Source organism: Balearica regulorum, chromosome 22 (genome assembly GCF_011004875.1).
Source record: "Balearica regulorum gibbericeps isolate bBalReg1 chromosome 22, bBalReg1.pri, whole genome shotgun sequence".
NCBI lineage: Eukaryota > Metazoa > Chordata > Aves > Gruiformes > Gruidae > Balearica > Balearica regulorum.
Genome location: NC_046205.1, coordinates 6,202,629 through 6,222,595, shown reverse-complemented (window position 1 = coordinate 6,222,595; position 19,967 = coordinate 6,202,629). Strand labels below are relative to the sequence as shown.

The following is a 19,967-nucleotide window of genomic DNA, read 5'->3' as shown; positions in this document are numbered from 1 at the left end:
CCTCTTCTTTCCCTCCCCAGAGCTTGGAACTTTTAGAGGTGTTTGCAACCCACAGCCAGAGGGAGAGCAGCGTGCTGGGGTGAGGGCCAGGGACCTTGCTCTGAATTAAGAGTCACGGATGTTTGGCAGTTCTTCGTGGTTAGGTCTGTTCTGTAGAACGTACTGCTACAGTAATGTTTTTTCTTCCGAGTCAAACAGCAGTAATCTGCTGTCACTGAAGGCAAGCCCAGAAAAAAAGACAAAATATGTGTTCTGGAGTGTTTGGTACCAGTCACAGTTTTTTGGGGGGGATAAGGAGCAGATGGACTAATCTGCTATGATAGTTCCCATATAGCCAACGAGTCTGAGCATGGAGGAAGTGAGAAAAGCAAATGTCCGTGAAACCCACTGCAAACATCACAACACAATTCTGGTTTCTGTAGCTGCTACAGGAGCTATGGTAATTTATTACTATAAAACCACCATTAATCCATATAATTAAAATACTGCCTCTAACCTACTAGAGTCAAGAGAAAAAACAATCCTCAATTTTAGTAAGAAATGAAATTACCTGCTTTTTAAAAGGTACTAACTTCTGTGAATAAATCCACCGTTGGAGTTTTTAGACTATTGTGCAAATGTAAACAAAACATATTCAGCCAGTATTTAAGACCATCTGTCCTTTTTCTGCAGAACACTGTGTTCTTTGCTGAAGAAGCAGTAACTGTGCAGACCTTTGTTTCCCAATGCTGCTTTCTACCTGGTAATCACAATGCAAAAAGGTGGTGGCATTTCTCTAGAAATTCCTGGAATTTGGGGATCATTCTAGGTAGTCTGCCAGTAAAAAAAAAAAAAAAAAAAGCTAGCAAGCATTTTATTGTACTTACTCAAGGCTGTAATCTTCCTGCTGTGTTAGGAACAGTTTTGAGAGTTCGCTGGCAAGAAAAAGGTGGCAAAAAGATTAGCTACCTGCCATATTAGGTTATTTCCGATCCCGAGTTCTGTTACTCATAGCTGGCACACAAAGGCAGTCTCACAAATAGGTAATTCTTGGTAAATGTTTACCATTATGGAGATTGAAAAATAAATTCCAACTTTTTTTTAGCACTAACTTTTTTTAAGTACCACATTAAAACATTCATTTTTTAAAAGCTAGTTTATGAATATATTTTTTACTACATAACATAGTCCTTCCACAGGTGAGATGTTTAGAAGCAAATCTTTAGAGCTAAGCCTTTCGTAACTATTGTCCATCATAACCAAATTAGGTCTCACCGCTGGAAACACGTGGCTGGTTTCAATGTAAGCGTGGGCTAACATACAGAAATAAGGTTCTGACCGTTTTGGCAGTCAGGATGCCTCAATGTGTATGTAATATTTATCAAGTTAATTGCTTTACTGACTTTTTTGATTTTATAATGCATTAAGTATAGGGTTGAGTTGTCATACTCAGCATCTTACGGGACCAAGCCTTTGTATTGCAGACTTTTTGAGGCAGAGATTGTATCTTTGGGTTTTTTTTTTAAAGTACTATTTGCATAGCCCCACATATATGGGTTTTATACATAGATATGCTGAATAATAGCATGGAAACGTTGCTTGACATCGTGGAGTTTTGTTACTGGTCTTGTAAAACTGGTGTTTCCCCTAAGTATTCATCAACTGCTGTTAGGCAATTATATGAGAATCTCAGATTGCATTTCATTTTAAAAGAGGTTTTTGATGTTTCAACTTGGAAAATACCAACGCTGAAGGTTAAAAAAGGCAAATAAAATGGACTCGGCATTTATTATTTATAAAATGTTTTGACTTCTGACCTTCTTGTGAGTCAGCTGAGAATTGTTGGCTAAACAGAACCTGAAGGGGGTGTGAGGGAGCAGCTCAGTAAGATAGAAAAGCTGCTTAAAAAGGCGAAAAGTCAGTAACCCCCTTATTTAAGGGCACATGGCCTGAAACGTTGGCTTTTAAAAAGCCAAATTTGTTGCCTGTGAGCCCCCTCCCTTGCTCGCCGACAAGAGGGGCGAGGGAGAGCGAGGGAAGCGGGGCCATGGCGAGCTGTTCCCCAGGGGCTGAAGGCACCGGCCAGTTCCCTTCCGTCGTGTTTCCCTGGCAGCTCGGGGCGATGCCCCACGATCGCTGTCGGTCTCTACCAGCTGCTGGGCGGCCATCGCTCATGAGCCCCACAAGGCAGTCTGCCGCTCGGCCGGGCCATCTTGTGCCCACAGGACGTCTCAGGGGACGCGAGTGTTTCACGTCCAGCGGTTCGCCTTTTACAAATGCTGGGGGTTTTTTTCAGGTGGTTTAAATCGCATTAGGGCAGTTTGGCTGGTACAGGAAGTTATTCAGGCTGTAATTAATTAACCTGGGCAAGTTCCCCATTTCGGGGCGCAGCCGAGGACGGGTGGAAGTCAAGGCGGTGTGGCTGCGGGCCGGCCCCGGGGTGGGAGGTGCCCCGCGGAGCTGCTGTCACGGAGCGCGCCCGAGTTTTCGGTCGCTGTTCGGTTAATTATTAAACCTGCGAACAGATGTCGGGTTCGGGCAGCGGGGGAAGGAAGGGAGCTCCCCCCCGGACGCGGGAACCGGGGCAGGGAACCGGCTCCCTGAGGCGACGGGCGGAGCCACGCGCGCGAGAAGCCGCTGCCGTCACCTGTTGCCGCCGCGGGGCCGCGCCGGCCTTGAAAGGGTGCGGGCGGCGTGCGCGCCCCCGCCGGCAGGGGGCAGCGCGCGTGCGCGAGCCGGCGGCGCCCGGGCAGTGCGGAGGGGCCGCTGCTTCCTCCTCCTCCTCCTCCTCCTCCTCCTCCTCCTCGCCCGGGCGGCGGGGGGCGCGCGCGGAGGGAGGCGGCGCGTACTGGCGGCGGCGGCGGGGGCGCGCTCGGGCTCGGCGGCGGCGCAGCGGGGGGATTGTTTGCGCCGCCGCTCGGGGAAGCGGAGCGCGGGGACCGCTCCCCGCCGCGCCCCCCCCTCCTCCTCGCGCCCCGCCGCCGCCCCCCCCGTTCCCGCGTCGGGCCCCCACCCCGGAGCCAATATTCCCGAGATCCAGCGTTACGCGGCGGCGGCGGGGCCGGCGGCGGGGCCCGGGGCGGTCGTCGGGGCCGGGGGGGACCGCAGCGAGGCCGCCTCCGCCGCCGCCATGGAAGCGCTGGGACCCGGTGAGAACCGCGAGGGGCGCAGAGGGGGCGGCGCGGAGGGGGCGGCCGGCGGCGCGGGGGCCCGGCCAGCTGCGGCCTGGCGGGTCGCGGTCAGCGCCGGCCCTGTCAGGCGCGGGCCCGGCACCGCGCTGACCCGGCTCCTGGGGAGGCGGGCCCGTGTCAGCGGGGGGAAGGAGGCCGCGGGCCCAGCCCGGCCCCGGCGGGGGCCGCCCCCGCCATCCTCGGGCGTTCGCGGCTGAGCCGGGCCGGCAGCCGCAGCGGCTTGGGGCCGGGCGGGCCGGGCCGTGTCGCGGGCCGGGCCCGGCGGGCCCCGGGGCCGCTGGTGACCCCGCAGTGGGCCTCCGGCGGCGGGCTGACACGCGAGCGGACTCGGAGGCGTCTTGGCAGCCGCCGGGCGCTTTCCTTTAAAGAGGAACTGCAGCAGGTCGCCAAACTTTCCGAGGAGATTTGCATGCGCCCGTACGGCGCTGCCGAACAGGTTGCTGACTGCGGTGGAAGTTTTCTGCTCGGGCTATCGGGTGACTTCACCCTCCCGAGAGTAAATAGGACGTGGCCTCGAGTGCGGCTTCTCGGCCAGAGTCAGGGAACAGAGCTCGTCTGGGCTCGGGCTTGTGAGTGGGAGAGCGAGGAGGTGGGGAAAGAGGCGTAGGGCTTTAGGTGGACACAGCAATGTGCTCCCTGCGTGTCAGGCCTGGCAGCTGTACAATAACAAGTTTTATTTTTGACGTTGTGCCGTTATGAAGAGTTTAAGGTGATACTTTCTGAAAATACGGATGTTGGGGTTTATTTTTTTTAACAGACTTTGGTTAAACGTTGGTGATACTTTACATGTGATGTTTTCCTACTGGTACGTTATTCCACGACTCTTCTTCTATCAAATGTCTGTAAGACGTATTTCTTGACAGAAGTGCTCTGTGCATCTTAGCCATCAAGTTCCCATTCAAACTATTGCTATAATCGAAATAGTGTTGATTTTGGTGCAATAGGAAGTGTTTATTGACACAAAGGTGCAATTCCATAAGAATCCAGGTTTGAAGATAGTGGAGGGCTGACTCGGAGAGTTTGCTGTATGTATGTATGATGTAGCGTGTCCTCTGACTTCCAACCGTAGAAGTAGATCCTCTTTTAGTTTTGTAAAACTGCTTCCTGTCTGAAGTAACTTGGTCGAGGGTTCTTAGTACATAATCAACACAGACCAGAAGAAATTGAAAGAGTAACAGCACATGTAGTCAGGCCGATCAAGTGAAAATCCTGATGAAATCAGTGTTACTTGCAGGGCAGCCTGGCTTCAAGTGGGAAAACAGTTCTTAGCTTATTCTCTGGAATCCTTTGAGAAATAACTTTAGAAAGGAGAAGATGTAAGTTTTATCTCCTTTGATCAAAACCGACTGAGGTCAGCGTTGCCATGCCTGTTTACAGAACTTGTCAATACCGAGGGAGGAAAATGGGTAAATATAGTTGTCATTTAATCTCTTGTGGGAGGTCAGTGCCTGCACTCACTTCAGACTAATTAGCACGGGATTAATGGATCATCTCTCGAGTATCCAAATAAGCACAGCAAACTTTGATTGCCCTTGATGATTCATGTTTGTCAGGACAGCTGTAGTTTTTTACAGTGCTAACTGTACCCCACAACCAGTTTAACTACGGCATTGCGAGCTCCTCCTGGACGTATTGTAATTAGTCAGGCGGGTGCAGAACCAGCGACTGTGTTGCGTGGGATGTCTGTGGCCCCGGCAGCCACCCTGTTACTGCAGCTTTGGGGAGCTGACGTGTCGAGTGGGCTACAGCTGCTTACATGCTCTAAGTATTACTTCTGTTTAAAAATATTCCAGGGTTAGTGTCCTCGGATCGGTAATTTTAATTGGTAATATAGTAGCCATTGGATGGCTTACAAAGCCAGCATAGAAGTCTGCTTAGATTTGGTGCTGGGCTTAGTTTAGGATGGCGTTGAAGTTTATTGCTGTACCCTAAAACGTACCCAAACATGACCTTTATCCTCCCACAGCTTATCTACTTCTCTTCTGGTATAAACTGTGAGCCTTTGACTGAAGTGAATACTGGCAGGTTGACACAGTTTTATGATATTAAATTTGCCCTAAGTTTTATGATTGCTTTATTATTGCATTCTTGTATTGTAGTACTTTTCCCCTCCCCCCCTTTGCTACTCTACAACAGAGGGAAGAAACTTTGACCACACTAAACACTGGCAGATATAGACAAACCCCATGAAAATATAGTAATTCGATTTGCTTTATGTGCAGCGTCAACTGAGGCTGTGATAGATTGTAAAAAAAGTCTGTTTAATCTTGTTAACATGGTATCTCAGATCTTAACACTTTGAGGAAGTTAACTAAAGACTTAACTAGTGACTAGCTTGTGCGTGAGTACTTTTTCAAGCCTCTAATAATTTTCTCATTAGAATTGTTCCTGAAGCTCTTACTTTTGTCCAAATAATTTATCTTCTCCATATCTGTTAAGAGTCTATACCTGTCTTTATGCTTTCTCCCTTACTTTTCTTTTTAGAAGAAGGCCTAAACCTTTTCTCATTCCTTTCTTTGTGTTGAATTTTAAATTGGCTGAAATTGTGCTCGAGGGGAAAAGTATTTCGCTATTAACAAAAGCGATGTGTTCATGATGTAGAGGAAATGGCAAAACTGTTTTAACTTAGATCCTATACGGAAATATATTTTTAGTTCAGAATAAAAATATCCCTTACCCATTTCCAGATAATATCCATTTTCAGCTAAACATTGGGGATGTATGGCCTAAGTATGGCAAGAGTGACAGTCATTAACGTCTGAACTTTAAGCCTGTAATGAAAACAATGAAAAAATGTGGCTCCTGTGGCTATTGGCTAGTTCCAAAAATGGTGGTAGGCATGTATTTATTTTTACATTATATAAAACTACAGATATGTAAATGGTTACATTCCATCTCAAGACTCTGTCAAGTTCATAACCAGTCATGAATAAATGTCACTAAAATTTTGAGAATGAATGATGGCACTAACCTATATATGCTTTAGGGAACATGTTTTTTTTTAACCTAGAAATTCCAAGCAGCTGGAAGGCTGTGAGCCACTTGGAACACCTCCATCTGCAACCTTAGAAAGCTACTTAAGATTTCTGCCCTGTCAGAAAGGTGTTTCAGCTAAAGTTCACCTGAAAGGATGCTGCACCTCACACGTATCTGTTTGACTTCCCTAGGGCCCCCGACCAGCCTTTTCCAGCCACCCCGTCGCCCAGGCCTGGGAACTGTTGGGAAACCCATCCGCCTCCTAGCCAACCATTTTCAGGTTCAGATCCCTAAGATTGATGTTTATCACTATGACGTAGATATCAAACCAGAAAAACGCCCCCGAAGAGTGAACAGGTATGAGTTGTTTAATAAAAAAAATTAAAGAGTATGTGTGCCTCAATTTAAGAAAACTCTACATCCTAGAAATTCTTCATCTGCTAAAGGCCCGTTTGTATTTGTGCTGTGGTTAGCAGTTGCTTAATTTTTCAGTGAACTGTAATATTATATTCTCCTTATTTTTATTAAGAAGTTTTGCAATTGACCTATAATCTAGAAGGCTCTAGGAGATGTACTAAGCCTTGAACTACAGCTGTTTTTATTTTCCAGTCTACAAGTGAATGTCCCTGATAATGTTCTACAGTCTGTTATAGAAACATGGGCTAGCAGCTGAGGGGAGGGAATTCAGCTTGCCGATTGACGCCAGCATTTTATGGTCCACGTGTGGATGTTTTGTCACTAGCATCAACCCACAGAGCACCCATGCTCACCCCAAGGCAGATACTTGCCTCTATGGTTGAACAGCTTTCCAGATTCCCCTGCCCGTACTGACCGTATCTCTGCTGACAGTACGGATACCTGCCTTGTGTATAGACACCCGTATGCTGAAACTTAGATGTCTTAATGTAGTGGTGACTTTTAAAACTCCTGGTGTCTTCTAATGACTTAGCTATACTCTGGTTAGTACATTGTTGTTTCTCCTGCCTTGCTCATTTAAGAAAATGTGAAAAAGGAATTTTAAACTGTGTAAGACCATTGCTGGATTTTCTGTTCTTCAACCTAACTTGAATAAATCCCTCTGTAGAGAGGTGGTGGATACTATGGTGAGACACTTCAAGATGCAGATATTTGGTGATCGGCAGCCTGGATATGATGGGAAACGGAACATGTATACTGCACACCCATTACCTATTGGCCGTGATAGAGTAAGTGTTGCTATAAGCAGTTTTAAGTTTCTGTGGCAAAGCTGTTACTGCGGCATTTGAAAAGTGTTCTTTTATTGACGTAAACCCAAAATGGTGTCGCACGTATTAGTACAGTCTTGGGAACGTCGGGCAATGCCAGTCAGGGATCTCTAGGAACTTACTGGTGTTTTCTGAAGTTTGTTGTCTTCGGGTTTCTAATTCCCAGCTCTTCAGTTGGAGTATTTGTCAGTGATAATGTGAATTAATTTGTTGTGCTCTTTCAGCTGCAAGTAGATTTTTTTTTTTCCCACTCTGATAGAAATTTCCTTTTTCTCTTTTCTAACCCTTGTTCTGTTGCTAAATGATAAAGTAGTTGTAGATGACAAATACGCCGTTCCATAAGAACATGCGGCACAAGTACTGTCAACAGCTGGATCAGCTGCACTGGCCTTTTGTGTTCTGGGCCGAGCTTGTCAGCACCCTGGCTCAAACAGATTGCAATCTGTATCAACCAGTCCTGATACAAAACTTAACCCCTGTCTATTCTTCTCCCCAGGGATCTGGTTATTGCTGGTACGGTGCCATGAGGAATACATAAAATGAGTTCACATTTACGCTTTGGGCTGATGGCACGTGAGAATAATCATAGACTCATAGAATAGTTTGGGTTGGAACAGACCTTTAAAGGTCACCCAGTTCAACCCCTCTGCAGTGATCTCAAGTACTGCGCTAGAACTCTGAGATTAGTGTTTCCCAATGAGTCGTCTTTTTGCCCAAAAGGTTGGGTTTTTTTGCCTTCCTGTTCGGTTCACAAGGCATCTTGCTATTAATTGGCTGACTTAGAGAAATGACTCACAGTTCTCCAGAGCTTTGATGTCACCATACTAATTACTACTTAAAATTTACACTTAAAGATACCTCACTGCAGTTTCTCAGATGAATAAATTACAAGCTTTCAAAATCCTAAGGAAACTAATTGTAATATTTTAAAAGAGTTACACAAACTAATTGTCAAAAATACAGATTCACAGGATACCTAGGAGAAAAATATAAGGTTGCTTAGTGTTGTGATAGTGTGTAACCCGTAACAAAAGTGTGTGCTTAATTCTGTTCTGCCTATGTCAGGTGGATATGGAGGTGACGCTTCCAGGAGAGGGGAAGGACCAGACATTTAAAGTATCGATTCAGTGGGTGTCAGTCGTCAGCCTTCAGTTGCTGCTGGAAGCTCTGGCAGGGCACTTGAATGAAGTTCCTGAAGATTCTGTGCAGGCGCTTGACGTAATCACACGGCACCTTCCCTCCATGAGGTGGGTCCTTCTGGTGCCTTCCTGACTGGCTTAGTCTCATATCTGTCTTAACGTTTGTATTAGTTATTACTTGCTGCTGTTCTACTGCTATTACACTTCCCTGCGGTAGAAGGGATGAGGGATGCAGTTGTGTAATTCAATGCTCGCCTTACAAATTTGCACTAGAATAGGGAAATCTGATCTGAACTCAGGACTTGTATCTGCTGGTCATGTTTCTAACAGGAATTTGCTATAGCCTTTCCAACTGCTCTGTCAGTAAAGGCTTTGTACGCTTGCCATAAGTTAACTCTAACAGTACTGTAGAAATGTGTTTTAAATATTACAGGCACGAATGTAAAAAGGTGTATCAGAAAGGAATGATCGAAGTATTAATTTTCTTATTTTTCTCAGGTACACTCCTGTGGGTCGCTCCTTTTTCTCCCCTCCTGAAGGTTACTACCACCCTCTGGGTGGTGGCAGAGAGGTCTGGTTCGGTTTCCACCAGTCAGTCAGGCCTGCCATGTGGAACATGATGCTCAACATTGACGGTATGTAGGAAATTCTGTCTCACTAATCTAACGGAGTTCTTTCTGCCTCTAAATTAAACGTCCTCTTTTTTTATCTTAGTGTCAGCAACTGCTTTCTATCGTGCCCAGCCTATCATCGAGTTCATGTGCGAGGTCTTGGACATTCAGAGCATCAGCGAACAAAGCAAGCCTCTTACGGACTCACAGCGTGTCAAGTTTACCAAAGAAATCAGAGGTAAAGGCCTGTTCTAAAGCTGCTGCAACAAAATACTGGAAACCTGCTCATATTACATTGTAATGAAAATTTGCAAGGCACTTGGGAAGCTGGCCTGCTCTTTTTTGCCCTCATCTTTCTCAAAGGTGACTCCTATGCCTGAATTTATTTAGATGACCCTTGTGTTGGGTTTTCAGGTCTAAAAGTAGAGGTTACCCATTGTGGCCAGATGAAGAGAAAATACCGAGTTTGCAATGTTACTCGGCGACCAGCCAGTCATCAGACGTATGTATACAAGCACTTTCTGACAATTTAAAAAATCTTGAACCTATTAGGTACGCTAGGTATATTGTTTGTGCAAGAATAGTTGATACTGGAGGTGAAGCCGCTGTGTGGCTTGACAAGAATGTTTAGTCTTAGTGGAGTAGAGGAATAGTGTGGGTTTAGACCACTGCTCTATTTCCTTCAACACAGGAAAATGGAAGCTGTATCCTGACTTTTAAATATAGTTATCAAAGGCTATAATTTTTAAGAGCTATGAAAAATTCAGTATAGAGTCTATAAAATCTTTTCATAAAGAAGAGATCCAGTAGCTAAGGAAAAGAAATGATTCCAGCATTTCTAGTCTGGAATAGATTTTTCCACACCATTTTTTCCTTAATAAAAAAAAAAAATCTTGAAAAGTCTAACCAGAACAAATATCCTTTATAGGTTTCCTCTGCAGCTGGAAAATGGGCAGGCTATGGAGTGTACAGTAGCTCAGTATTTTAAGCAGAAGTACAGTCTGCAGCTAAAATATCCTCACCTTCCCTGTCTCCAAGTAGGACAGGAACAGAAACACACGTACTTACCGCTTGAGGTAAGAATCTCGCTCTCTCTTGCATCGTGGTATCTCCTCCCTTGAACGGTGTCACGCCACCTCTCACTGTTCCTGTGTAGGTGTGTAACATAGTGGCAGGCCAGAGATGTATAAAGAAGCTAACGGACAATCAAACATCGACTATGATAAAAGCAACTGCAAGATCTGCACCAGACCGACAGGAAGAAATCAGCAGACTAGTAAGTGTTTTTTCCAGCCAAACAGTCTGCATTTGTCACTTCTTGTGGATCCTCCAGAAACATCGTGGCATATGTAATGATAAGCAGAATGACCAAGAACTGCAGGAATTAAAAAATCTGACTTTTTAAAACAAATCCTTTTAAATAGAAAGCCTATTCATGGCAAAGAGCCACCTGAAGCATTAGGTGTAGTTACGCAAATACTTCTCTTGTCACCAGGTGAAAAGTAACAGTATGGTTGGTGGACCTGACCCTTATCTGAAGGAGTTTGGTATTGTCGTCCATAATGAAATGACGGAGTTGACAGGCCGAGTTTTGCCAGCACCAATGCTGCAATATGGAGGCAGGGTAAGTTCTCCAGGTCTTGTAAAATACCTTGTCCTGAGGTTATTTAAATTCATTAAGTGTTCCGTTTATCTTCTCATAAGGCTTCCTTTGTATCAGCGCTGTTTGGCTGCAGTCAAAACAAAGGAGCTTTTTATTTTTAATTTGCCTTTGGTTTTTACCTAGAACAAGACTGTGGCCACGCCAAACCAAGGTGTGTGGGACATGAGAGGAAAACAATTCTATGCTGGCATTGAGATTAAAGTTTGGGCTGTTGCCTGTTTTGCTCCTCAGAAACAATGCAGGGAAGACTTACTAAAGTAAGTATTTTCCTATTTATTCAGGACACTTATTGCAAGGTTTATTTTCCTCATAAATGACAGTTCTCCAGTTTCTTAAATATTTACTACTTGAGAGCAGACTACGACAAAGCTCATAACCTAATTGGCCAGCTAGGAAAAGCATTAATTCCCTTACCACTGAGGCTGTATTTTCTGCTGTGGAGGCTGCATTCCACTTGTATTCCGTTGTTTTTACAAATAACTGATGATGGTGGTTCATTCTAAAAACTGAACTGGTTTTTTTTTTCTTAACCTTTACTGCCTCCCAGGCAATGTATGCCACGATTTTCCCCCTCTCCTTCAAATTATTCTACAGAATCCTAAAGATAGAGGTTGTCTGAACCACTGAAATGTTCAGCAAAAATCATGGTTGCAGCAATGCTCAGATAAGTTTGGTGCATGAGTAAAATCAATCTACCTAAGCATCAGTATTAGTTTGGGAATCTACCTCAGAATGTTCAACTCAGCTGTATGTTTGTTTCCCCAAGAATAGAGGCTTATGAAATGTCCTCAGACAGGTTTAGAATGCTCTTAGTGAGTTTCTTTGAGTGACAGAACTGCTAAAAAATAATTACTGTAGTGTCAAATTGGAAGTGCTGTGAATAGCTGAAATAACTTGGATCTTGTTGATAAAATTTAATGGCAAAGTGAAACATAGAGAAAAGGCCAGGACAAATCCATTTACATTTCATTTCCAGGAGTTTTACTGACCAGCTGCGTAAGATCTCAAAGGATGCAGGGATGCCGATCCAAGGCCAGCCCTGTTTCTGCAAGTACGCCCAGGGTGCAGACAGTGTGGAGCCCATGTTTAAACACTTAAAATTGACTTATGTTGGTCTGCAGCTGATCGTGGTGATTCTACCCGGAAAGACGCCCGTGTACGGTACGGAGAAGAAGCGTTAATTAGTTGTACAGCAAGTGGGAATCTTACTGTGCACTTCAGCGGTGGGAAGCAGACAGAGCAGGCAATATGTTCCTTTTAAAAGGGGGGTTTGGAGATGGTTTTGTCAGGCCTGATTGGAGTACCTGTATATTACCAGAGGGCGAACTGAACCTGTGTCATTGAACTTTTAAGGATCTGAATTACAATAACATTTGGCGAGGGGGAATAGAGAAAGCAGATGGAACTACTGACTGTTCAGGTAATTGGAACCACTAACTTATTTTTCTGTTGCAGCTGAAGTAAAGCGGGTTGGTGACACCCTTCTAGGAATGGCCACTCAGTGTGTGCAGGTAAAGAATGTGGTAAAAACCTCACCACAAACGCTGTCCAACCTGTGTCTGAAGATAAATGCAAAGCTGGGAGGAATCAACAATGTGCTTGTACCTCATCAAAGGTGAGATTAAATTTAAAGCTCTCCTTGAAGTCTGGATTGTCAAGCAAAACGGTGTCATCTTGTTTTGATTGCTAAAATGATACCTTTCAAAATATTATGTGCTTTAGAAATACCCACAATCTGAAGTGGACAGAGAAGGATGCTTCAGCATTCAGAATCCGCCTGTGCTGAGGAACATCTCTAGTGTTAGAGCCATCTAGCAGTGTGTGTGAAAACAAGCTCACAGAGGCTTTTTTTTGCTGTGTCGCTTTTTTCCTGCCTTTGGGTTCGCTCAGTCTACCTTCTCCTCTTGCCACCTCCTTAAGCATACTGTATTTCCTTCCAAATTGAAAGAAAAGGAGTGGGAGGAAGAGTGACTTGTGATAAATGCTTGTAACTTTACCTTTGGTCCTTTCCTTTTTACTTTCTGTTCCCTCTGGACTGTAAGAGCTTGAGGCAGAGAATTTCATCCTTAATGATTCTGACAGGGTTTTAGTTATGTTGAATGGTTTGGATAGACCTTCCTTGGTTGTAATTTTTTTTTTTTTCCTTCCTCACCCCCCCTTCTTTCTATTATTATTGTTATTATTTATTATTAAATAAACCTTAATCACATTAAACAGGCCATCGGTGTTCCAGCAGCCAGTGATCTTTTTGGGAGCAGATGTCACTCACCCTCCTGCCGGGGATGGGAAGAAGCCATCCATAGCTGCTGTGGTCGGCAGCATGGATGGCCATCCCAGCCGTTACTGTGCCACCGTGCGCGTGCAGACCTCCCGCCAGGAGACCTCCCAGGAGCTGCTCTACAGTCAGGAGGTGATACAGGACCTGACTAACATGGTGCGAGAACTATTGATCCAGTTCTACAAATCCACTCGTTTCAAGCCCACGAGGATCATTTACTACAGAGGGGGAGTATCAGAAGGACAGATGAAGCAGGTATTGTCCAGTGATTTCTTGTTGCTTGTGAAAAGGGATTTGCCCTTGAAAATAAATACAGTTACATGGATTGCGTTTGTTAAGGGGACATTTAATAGTTTCATTGAGTTTTCCTGGGCAAGCACAATGTACTGTCTGATCCTGTCTTGTCATGTTCCTTATGAAGTGGTGTTTCTATGTGGAAAAAAATTAATTAATAATAGATGTACTGAATTCAGCACCTAATAGTTAAATCTTCTACTTCTAGGTAGCTTGGCCAGAACTGATAGCAATCCGGAAGGCCTGTATTAGTTTGGAAGAAGATTATAGACCAGGAATAACCTACATTGTTGTGCAGAAAAGGCATCACACCAGGCTATTCTGTGCTGACAAAACTGAAAGGGCAAGTAATGTTGACTACATAAGAAGGAGGTGATGGCAACAGGAAAGTAAGATTGTTTGGTTAAGTGGGGTGGAATCCATCTCGCCCACTAAAACTGAATTAACCTGTACAAGCAGCAGTTCTGTGCAGTAACACGCTTTCTCTACCAAAATAGGTGGTTCCTCCCCTTTTTTATAGCTCTAGATCAAGCGGTCAGATGGAACAGCTTGTTCCCGGCCCCTTTTGGAGTAGGCGTACTCTATATCGCTGTATTTGTGTATCTGGAGCTGTAGCCTGGCTTTTTATAGCCTGGGATTGCTGACTATAAACTGAACTAGTTGTTCAGTTTGTTGTCTGTTCTGTCTCCAGATGCATCTGTGAGATTTGCCTGTGGCACAAATCCATAAGGCAACTAAGGAACCTTCTTTAGGAAAGTGCTTGATCTCAGGTTTGCTTAAAAAATACGGATCTCTGGGATGTGAGTGCAGACAAGGGTATGAAATACATTTATTTCAGAAAGCCTGCATTTTCAGATTCTGAATTACTTGTGTAGGCTTTATCCCACTCTGCGATTTTAATGGTACTGGCAAGTGTTTTATTTTTCTCCGATGACACACCAATTGGATTTGGTGAAGTTTCTAAAAATGAACTCACAGAGAACGTTTTCATTCCTCCTGTGTAAATGACCTTAATATTTTTCCACCTTTTTTGAGCAGTAAATTCTCAAACAGCTTTAAGTAGAGCCTACCTTAGGAGATATTTTTGGGTCACTTCCAAAAAAAGCCACGGGCTAATAATAAACTTTCCTCAATAGGTGGGTAAGAGCGGCAACGTACCAGCAGGCACTACTGTGGACAGCACGATCACACATCCTTCTGAATTTGACTTTTACCTCTGTAGCCATGCAGGAATTCAGGTAACATTTCACCTCTGCTGTGCTCAGGCTATGGGACTAAATCCTTACAGTTGTCCCGACGAGTAACGTTGCTTCTTTTTGTAGCGTGGCAGACTTACAGTCGCATCAGTCCAGTGCCCGTTTGGCACTTACCCCTCAGTGCGCTGATGGCAGGTACAGCCTGCAGGTACTGCCTCTGGTTTTGTCCGTGCTCTCCAGCTGACTGCTCATCTGTTTTCTGCAGGGAACCAGCCGGCCCTCCCACTACCAGGTCTTGTGGGACGACAACTGTTTTACCGCAGACGAACTACAGCTGTTGACGTATCAGCTGTGTCACACGTATGTCCGGTGTACGCGATCGGTCTCTATTCCAGCTCCTGCCTACTATGCCAGGCTGGTAGCTTTTAGGGCCAGGTACCATCTTGTGGACAAGGATCACGACAGGTAAGGAACTGTGCCTCGTCGTGGCAGTAGCCAGGTGATGGACCTGAATTATGCCCTGCTTGGCCCGATTGTTCACGGTTCTCTGTACGTGTCTGCGTTTTTGCAGTGCTGAAGGCAGCCACGTGTCGGGACAGAGCAACGGCCGCGATCCTCAGGCTCTGGCAAAGGCAGTGCAGATCCACCACGATACTCAGCATACGATGTATTTTGCTTGAGAGCATCTGGGAAGATGAGGCAAAACAAACAACCCGTGCAGTCCTGAAATGTTTTGAAATGCCTACTGCTATAGCTAGGGCCCAGTTTATTTCAGACTGCCCACTACCAGCAGCTCTGAACAGTCGCACTGAATCTGTACTTCACAGCAATGTCTGATGCACCAACACAATTGAGCCATTTGTTTCATTATTTTACGTAATAGAAATTCATAGACTTGTCTTTTCTGATGCATTGGACTGAATTTTTACCTCAAAGCGCAAAAGGCCGAATATCCTGAAATTTTTCAAGGACTTGGCATGAAAGGTTTCTATTGAATATTTTGCTAGCTATCCTTTTTAAGTTATCTTCTCATCCCACTAGTTTATCATGACGACTGATTCCCTGTCTCTGTGCACTGCTTAGTGAGTGTGCATATTATGGCAAGATGTTTTACTCCAGTTAAATGTAATTGTTCTATTGTGTGGGGCCATAGATTTTTTAATGGAGATTTTAGACTTCACTACTGTAAATGCCTTTTAACAAACATAACTTTCACAGGTATTGCAGTTTTTTGTCAGTTTTACTAATTATCTTTTTAATCTCTGCAGACTTCGGCTGCAAAGCAATTGCACTATAATGCGAGTTCAAATAGGTGGTTCTTGTTCTGTGAATGTGTAATATAACCAGATAGTGATGCCTGTCAGTAGACTTTAATTGTAATGGTTACAAATAATACTGCCATGGTATCGTAACAAGTGCTGAACCATCATTTCCCCCTCTAAAAATGCTAAAAACAAAAAACAAAAAAAATTAGCTTTTAGGTATTTTGCAAACTTTTACAAAAGTGCCCACTTTATGCTGCTGTGTGGTTTGATAAATCTAAGTGATTTTAAAACTTTTTTCTCATAGGAGGTTTAACTTTGGCAATAAATATTTGTTTTTTAAGCCCCCCTAACAGTGTAATTTTCTAGCTGAGGATTGTGCATGAGTTTAACCAACATTCTCGTGTCGTTTTCTGAACACACAATTTGGCAGTTTCTGAAACTAATTAGAAAAGACACACTTCCATGCTTTTTTTAAGGATTATTTTTAACTGTTTTATATTCACTGTTGGTGTCCTGTCTACAACATTTTTTATAAGCTTGGAAACTGGGTGTTACGTGTAGGAAAGGCTTGCCAATCTGTACAGTTAAATGTATTGTGTGACAGGCAACCTAAGGACTTGTACCAGCATTTTAAACTCTTTTTCCCTGGGAATCTAGGTTGCACACACACCTGCATTCAACAGCATGTTTAACCAATGTAAGTCTCATATACTGATTCTGTCCCAGCCTAGAAATTAGGGTTTTTTAATCTGCTTGGCTTTTTTTTGGCTGCAATGTGTAATAAAGAACAGGGGCTTGGTTTCACTCTTGGAATCCACGAACATAGTACGTTACGACTTGATTCCTCTCAGTGTTAACCTGAGTTAGCGCAGATTAAAAGCTTATTCCTAAACTGAGTAGAGCCAACACCGCTGCTTTGATAACAGAAGTTTGAGAAGTCCAACGATTGCACTGTGGTCTCTGATACTCGTGTGGGGTTTGCTGCTAAGTTGTCTGCTGTTCCAAAGCTTAGGAACCAGCCCCCTCAAAAGTTCAGCAATATGAAATGCTGTTTCCTTCAGTCTTTAAGCTTGTAAATAAATCAAAGTTTACATTTCTAAATGCTGGGTTTTTTTTTTTTTTCAGTTGTACCAGAGTACACTGACCTTAGTCTTCAAACAGTTTTATAACCTTCTTTCAAGTAGTATGTCTCCTTAAATTAAGTTTAAATTTTTTTTAATGTTCTGTTGAAAATGGGACTGAAGCGAACTCTGCTCCTGGCACATATTGTGGACAGGTCTAGATTGAAAAAAAAAAAAAGATTCTTTTTAGTTTTTTTAAATTTTTTTTAAGGAATACCTCACTTGTGTAATAAAATCAGGACATGTGGGTGGGAGACTGACCGCTGCTTCAGCTAGATGGCTGCTTTTCTCAGTACTCGTTCAGGGAGAATACAAAAAAAACCCTTTTTAGAATGAACTCTGACTGACCCAACACACATGGAGAACTTCGGCACCTTGAAAAGAAACTGAGCACCCTCCTTAGGTTATAGGATCAAAGATCGCTGTTTTGAGTTTGTGCACTAGGCAAGAATGTGACTGGTTTAATCAAGGGTGCATAAGAAATACTTAATTTTCTCACCAGTTAGTTAGCTGTCCAGTGCCAAGCACTCCTAGTTCAGATTGAGTGAAGTGAGAGCCTCTCCTTTGTTAGCCTGAGACCGGACTATTTCACCTCGGACTATGCGGGTTGTTAGACCGGGACTAGCCCTGGGACGCAGGGTGAGAACCTTAATCTCGCGTTAAGACGCCACTAGAGGAACGCCGCGAAGGGTGCGGTGCTGTCGCTTTGGGGCAGAGCGTTTCGGTTCAGGACCGTGTCGTGGCGATAACGGTCAGATCAAAGTCAGATCAAAGGTTTGGCGGTGCTGGTCCTACGCAGGTCTGAGTCCAAGTCTTGAGGTTGGGCTCGAGGATCTGGATTAACCCTTGGGACTGACTGAATCGTTATGCATGTGTCAATCAATGGGAAGATGTGCATTCTGTAGATGTAGTTCTTAGGGTGGTTTTGTTTTGTTTTATTTTTTATAAATAAAGCCTGTTGGCCACTGTTTAGCTATGTGGTGTGAAAGATTTTAAATGTAGCAAAGTTTAAAGAGTTGGGGAAGGGGGCGGTTGACATTTAAAAAAAAAAAATACTAAAAAAAAGGGGGCAGAAACCCATTTTCAAACCAGTTCTGCTTGCTTTGTGAACAGCTGAATTCTGAACAAGCTCTGGCAATCACTAGTTAGCCCGTCTCAGACGATTGAACAGCCTGGCTTATTTATTGTCGTAAGTACCACAGTGTAGTGTAGCGCCCGTAGCTGCATCCGAAGGGTGCAAGAGGTGGCGATGTACAAACGCGCTTCACGCAGTACGTCTCTTGTCCCGGACCCGAGCGTCGGAGTTATTTCACCTCTGTCGACAGCTCTGCTCTTCAGATGGGGAAGGGCGCCTTTGTTCAGATCCAGTGTTTAACGAAACCTACCCCCGAACTACCTTTGTGGATGTGCTGTAGGATTTTTCTTGCTCAATAGCAAGGGAGTAACTCTGCTTTCATTTTAAGAAGGCAGGGTTTGGAGGGCATTGTATCAATACTGTTTCAACTACAAGGTTTTTTCCTTGTGCATTGGAGGAAAGATCTTGTAATATCACTTACAGATTTTCTTATACCTTGCTATTGGCATTTTCATATTTCTATGTCTAGAGGCTGAAACTTCAGTGTAAAATGTTTGCATTTGTTCATTTTGACTTATGATGTAATTTTTGTTTCTATATTGTTAGACTTGTAATGTTTAAAATTGTATTTTATTAAATTTGGACTGGATGTATGTCTATAGCAATACGAGGTACTCTTTCTAAACTGTTATGGGCGGGTTAGCAGACCCATGTTGCGATAAGATGCTGGTCGTGTACAACTTGCAATGTATTTTATTTTTTTTTTAGCCTGCAGGGATATTTTGTGTTCATGTGTCCAAAAATAATAATAATAAAAAAAAAATATTGGCATTCTTGTGCCAAATGTTCTGGTTTTCCTTGTTGATGTCTAATAAATGCAATGTACAGAGTGAGCAACCGATACTGCTGCCTGTAAAGAAATGTCTTAAATTATTTAACTTTTAATTAAAACTTGTACACAATGTGTAACCTGTGGAACTCATTGCCACAACATACAGTTATTTCTGATGTGCCAGGACGTAGGGAGCAGCAGCAGTTCACCTGCTGACGTCTCTAGCGATGCGAACGGGAGGGCGTGAAGCGCCTGTTTGCAGACCCTGTGCCGACCGGGGGAGATGTTCAGCGTGGGCGCGGTTTTCAGCGTTCTCGGAGATCATATAGCGATGACTGGAGAGAACACGGTGTCAACGGGCTCCGTATTGGCCCGGAGGAGTGATTCTATATTAGAGTCACAAATTAATATGAGAAAGAGCTGCTTGTTTATTCATCATCTTTGTTTCAGGCGAGGGTCTGTGGTTTCCTGAGGCAACGGCACTTCACTAAAATACTGCGGACGAGGCCGAACTTGAACTCGGGACGCGATTGTTGACGGTAACCCGCGTCCTCAGCAAACCCTGCTTCCAGGTTCTTATTTATTCTTTTTGCAGTGGCGATCCTCCAAAGGATGACTGTATCCTGGTGTCTTCCCAAAAAGGGTGCAATCAGCCGGGGCTGCGTGGCACCCGCCGTCCCTGCGCTCTGCAGCCCCAGAACCCCGACTGCCCCCCGACTTCTGCTCCCATGGGAGCTCCTCGTGCTCCATGGCGTGACTGCGCCGTGTTGTCAGCAGTGAACGTGCTTCCAGGGTTTGAGTTTCTGCGGGTTTCTTTCTTTTTTCCGTCGCCTCCCCGCTCCAGCCTGGGGTTAGTGCCTGACGCTCCTGGGCTGATTCCATCGTGGCGGTCGTGGCCGGGGCAGTGTCTGCGCTCGTCAGCACACCTTGGCGAGGGCAAGTCTAGCAGATTCGGTGAAAATCGGGAGATTTCGGCCCAGTTTTGCTGGGTTTGGTAGAGCAGGGCCACGGCAAGCCTGGGACGCCTTAGGGCTGACACGAAAGCTGCCCACACGAGGCCTGGTTCCCCCCGCCGCTTCCTCCTCGGCCTGGCAGCACAAACC

At 44.6% G+C, this 19,967-nt stretch overlaps 1 protein-coding gene across 3 annotated transcripts; it reads left to right on the top strand.

The window, feature by feature from the left end:
• The first annotated feature begins 2,972 nt into the window (after positions 1-2,972).
• AGO4 (argonaute RISC component 4) lies at positions 2,973-18,933 on the top strand. Of its 3 annotated transcripts, none has more exons than XM_075773847.1 (18): positions 2,973-3,128; positions 6,338-6,503; positions 7,231-7,351; positions 8,456-8,637; positions 9,028-9,164; positions 9,244-9,378; positions 9,555-9,642; positions 10,069-10,216; positions 10,297-10,416; positions 10,636-10,764; positions 10,927-11,060; positions 11,780-11,964; positions 12,259-12,418; positions 13,021-13,336; positions 13,584-13,718; positions 14,512-14,613; positions 14,837-15,036; positions 15,143-18,933. In XM_075773847.1, the coding sequence occupies exons 1-18, from the start codon at positions 3,110-3,112 to the stop codon at positions 15,249-15,251; spliced, it is 2,586 nt and encodes an 861-aa protein (XP_075629962.1). In that variant the 5' UTR covers positions 2,973-3,109; the 3' UTR covers positions 15,252-18,933. The 3 variants fall into 3 exon arrangements, with proteins under 3 accessions (XP_075629962.1, XP_075629960.1, XP_075629961.1); XM_075773845.1 differs by lacking the exon at positions 2,973-3,128 and adding an exon at positions 3,235-3,739; XM_075773846.1 differs by lacking the exon at positions 2,973-3,128 and adding an exon at positions 3,235-3,739 and having other exon boundaries at positions 13,584-13,727; positions 14,521-14,613.
• The last annotated feature ends 1,034 nt before the right edge of the window (positions 18,934-19,967 follow it).

Excerpts from the sequence above, each read along its gene's own strand:
- AGO4 (XM_075773845.1), top strand. The coding sequence starts at position 3,580 with ATGCGCCCGTACGGCGCTGCCGAACAGGTTGCTGACTGCGGTGGAAGT. Across the intron at positions 7,352-8,455 it reads TACCTATTGGCCGTGATAGA|GTGGATATGGAGGTGACGCT; the intron begins GTAAGTGTTGCT and ends TGCCTATGTCAG. Across the intron at positions 9,643-10,068 it reads CGACCAGCCAGTCATCAGAC|GTTTCCTCTGCAGCTGGAAA; the intron begins GTATGTATACAA and ends TATCCTTTATAG.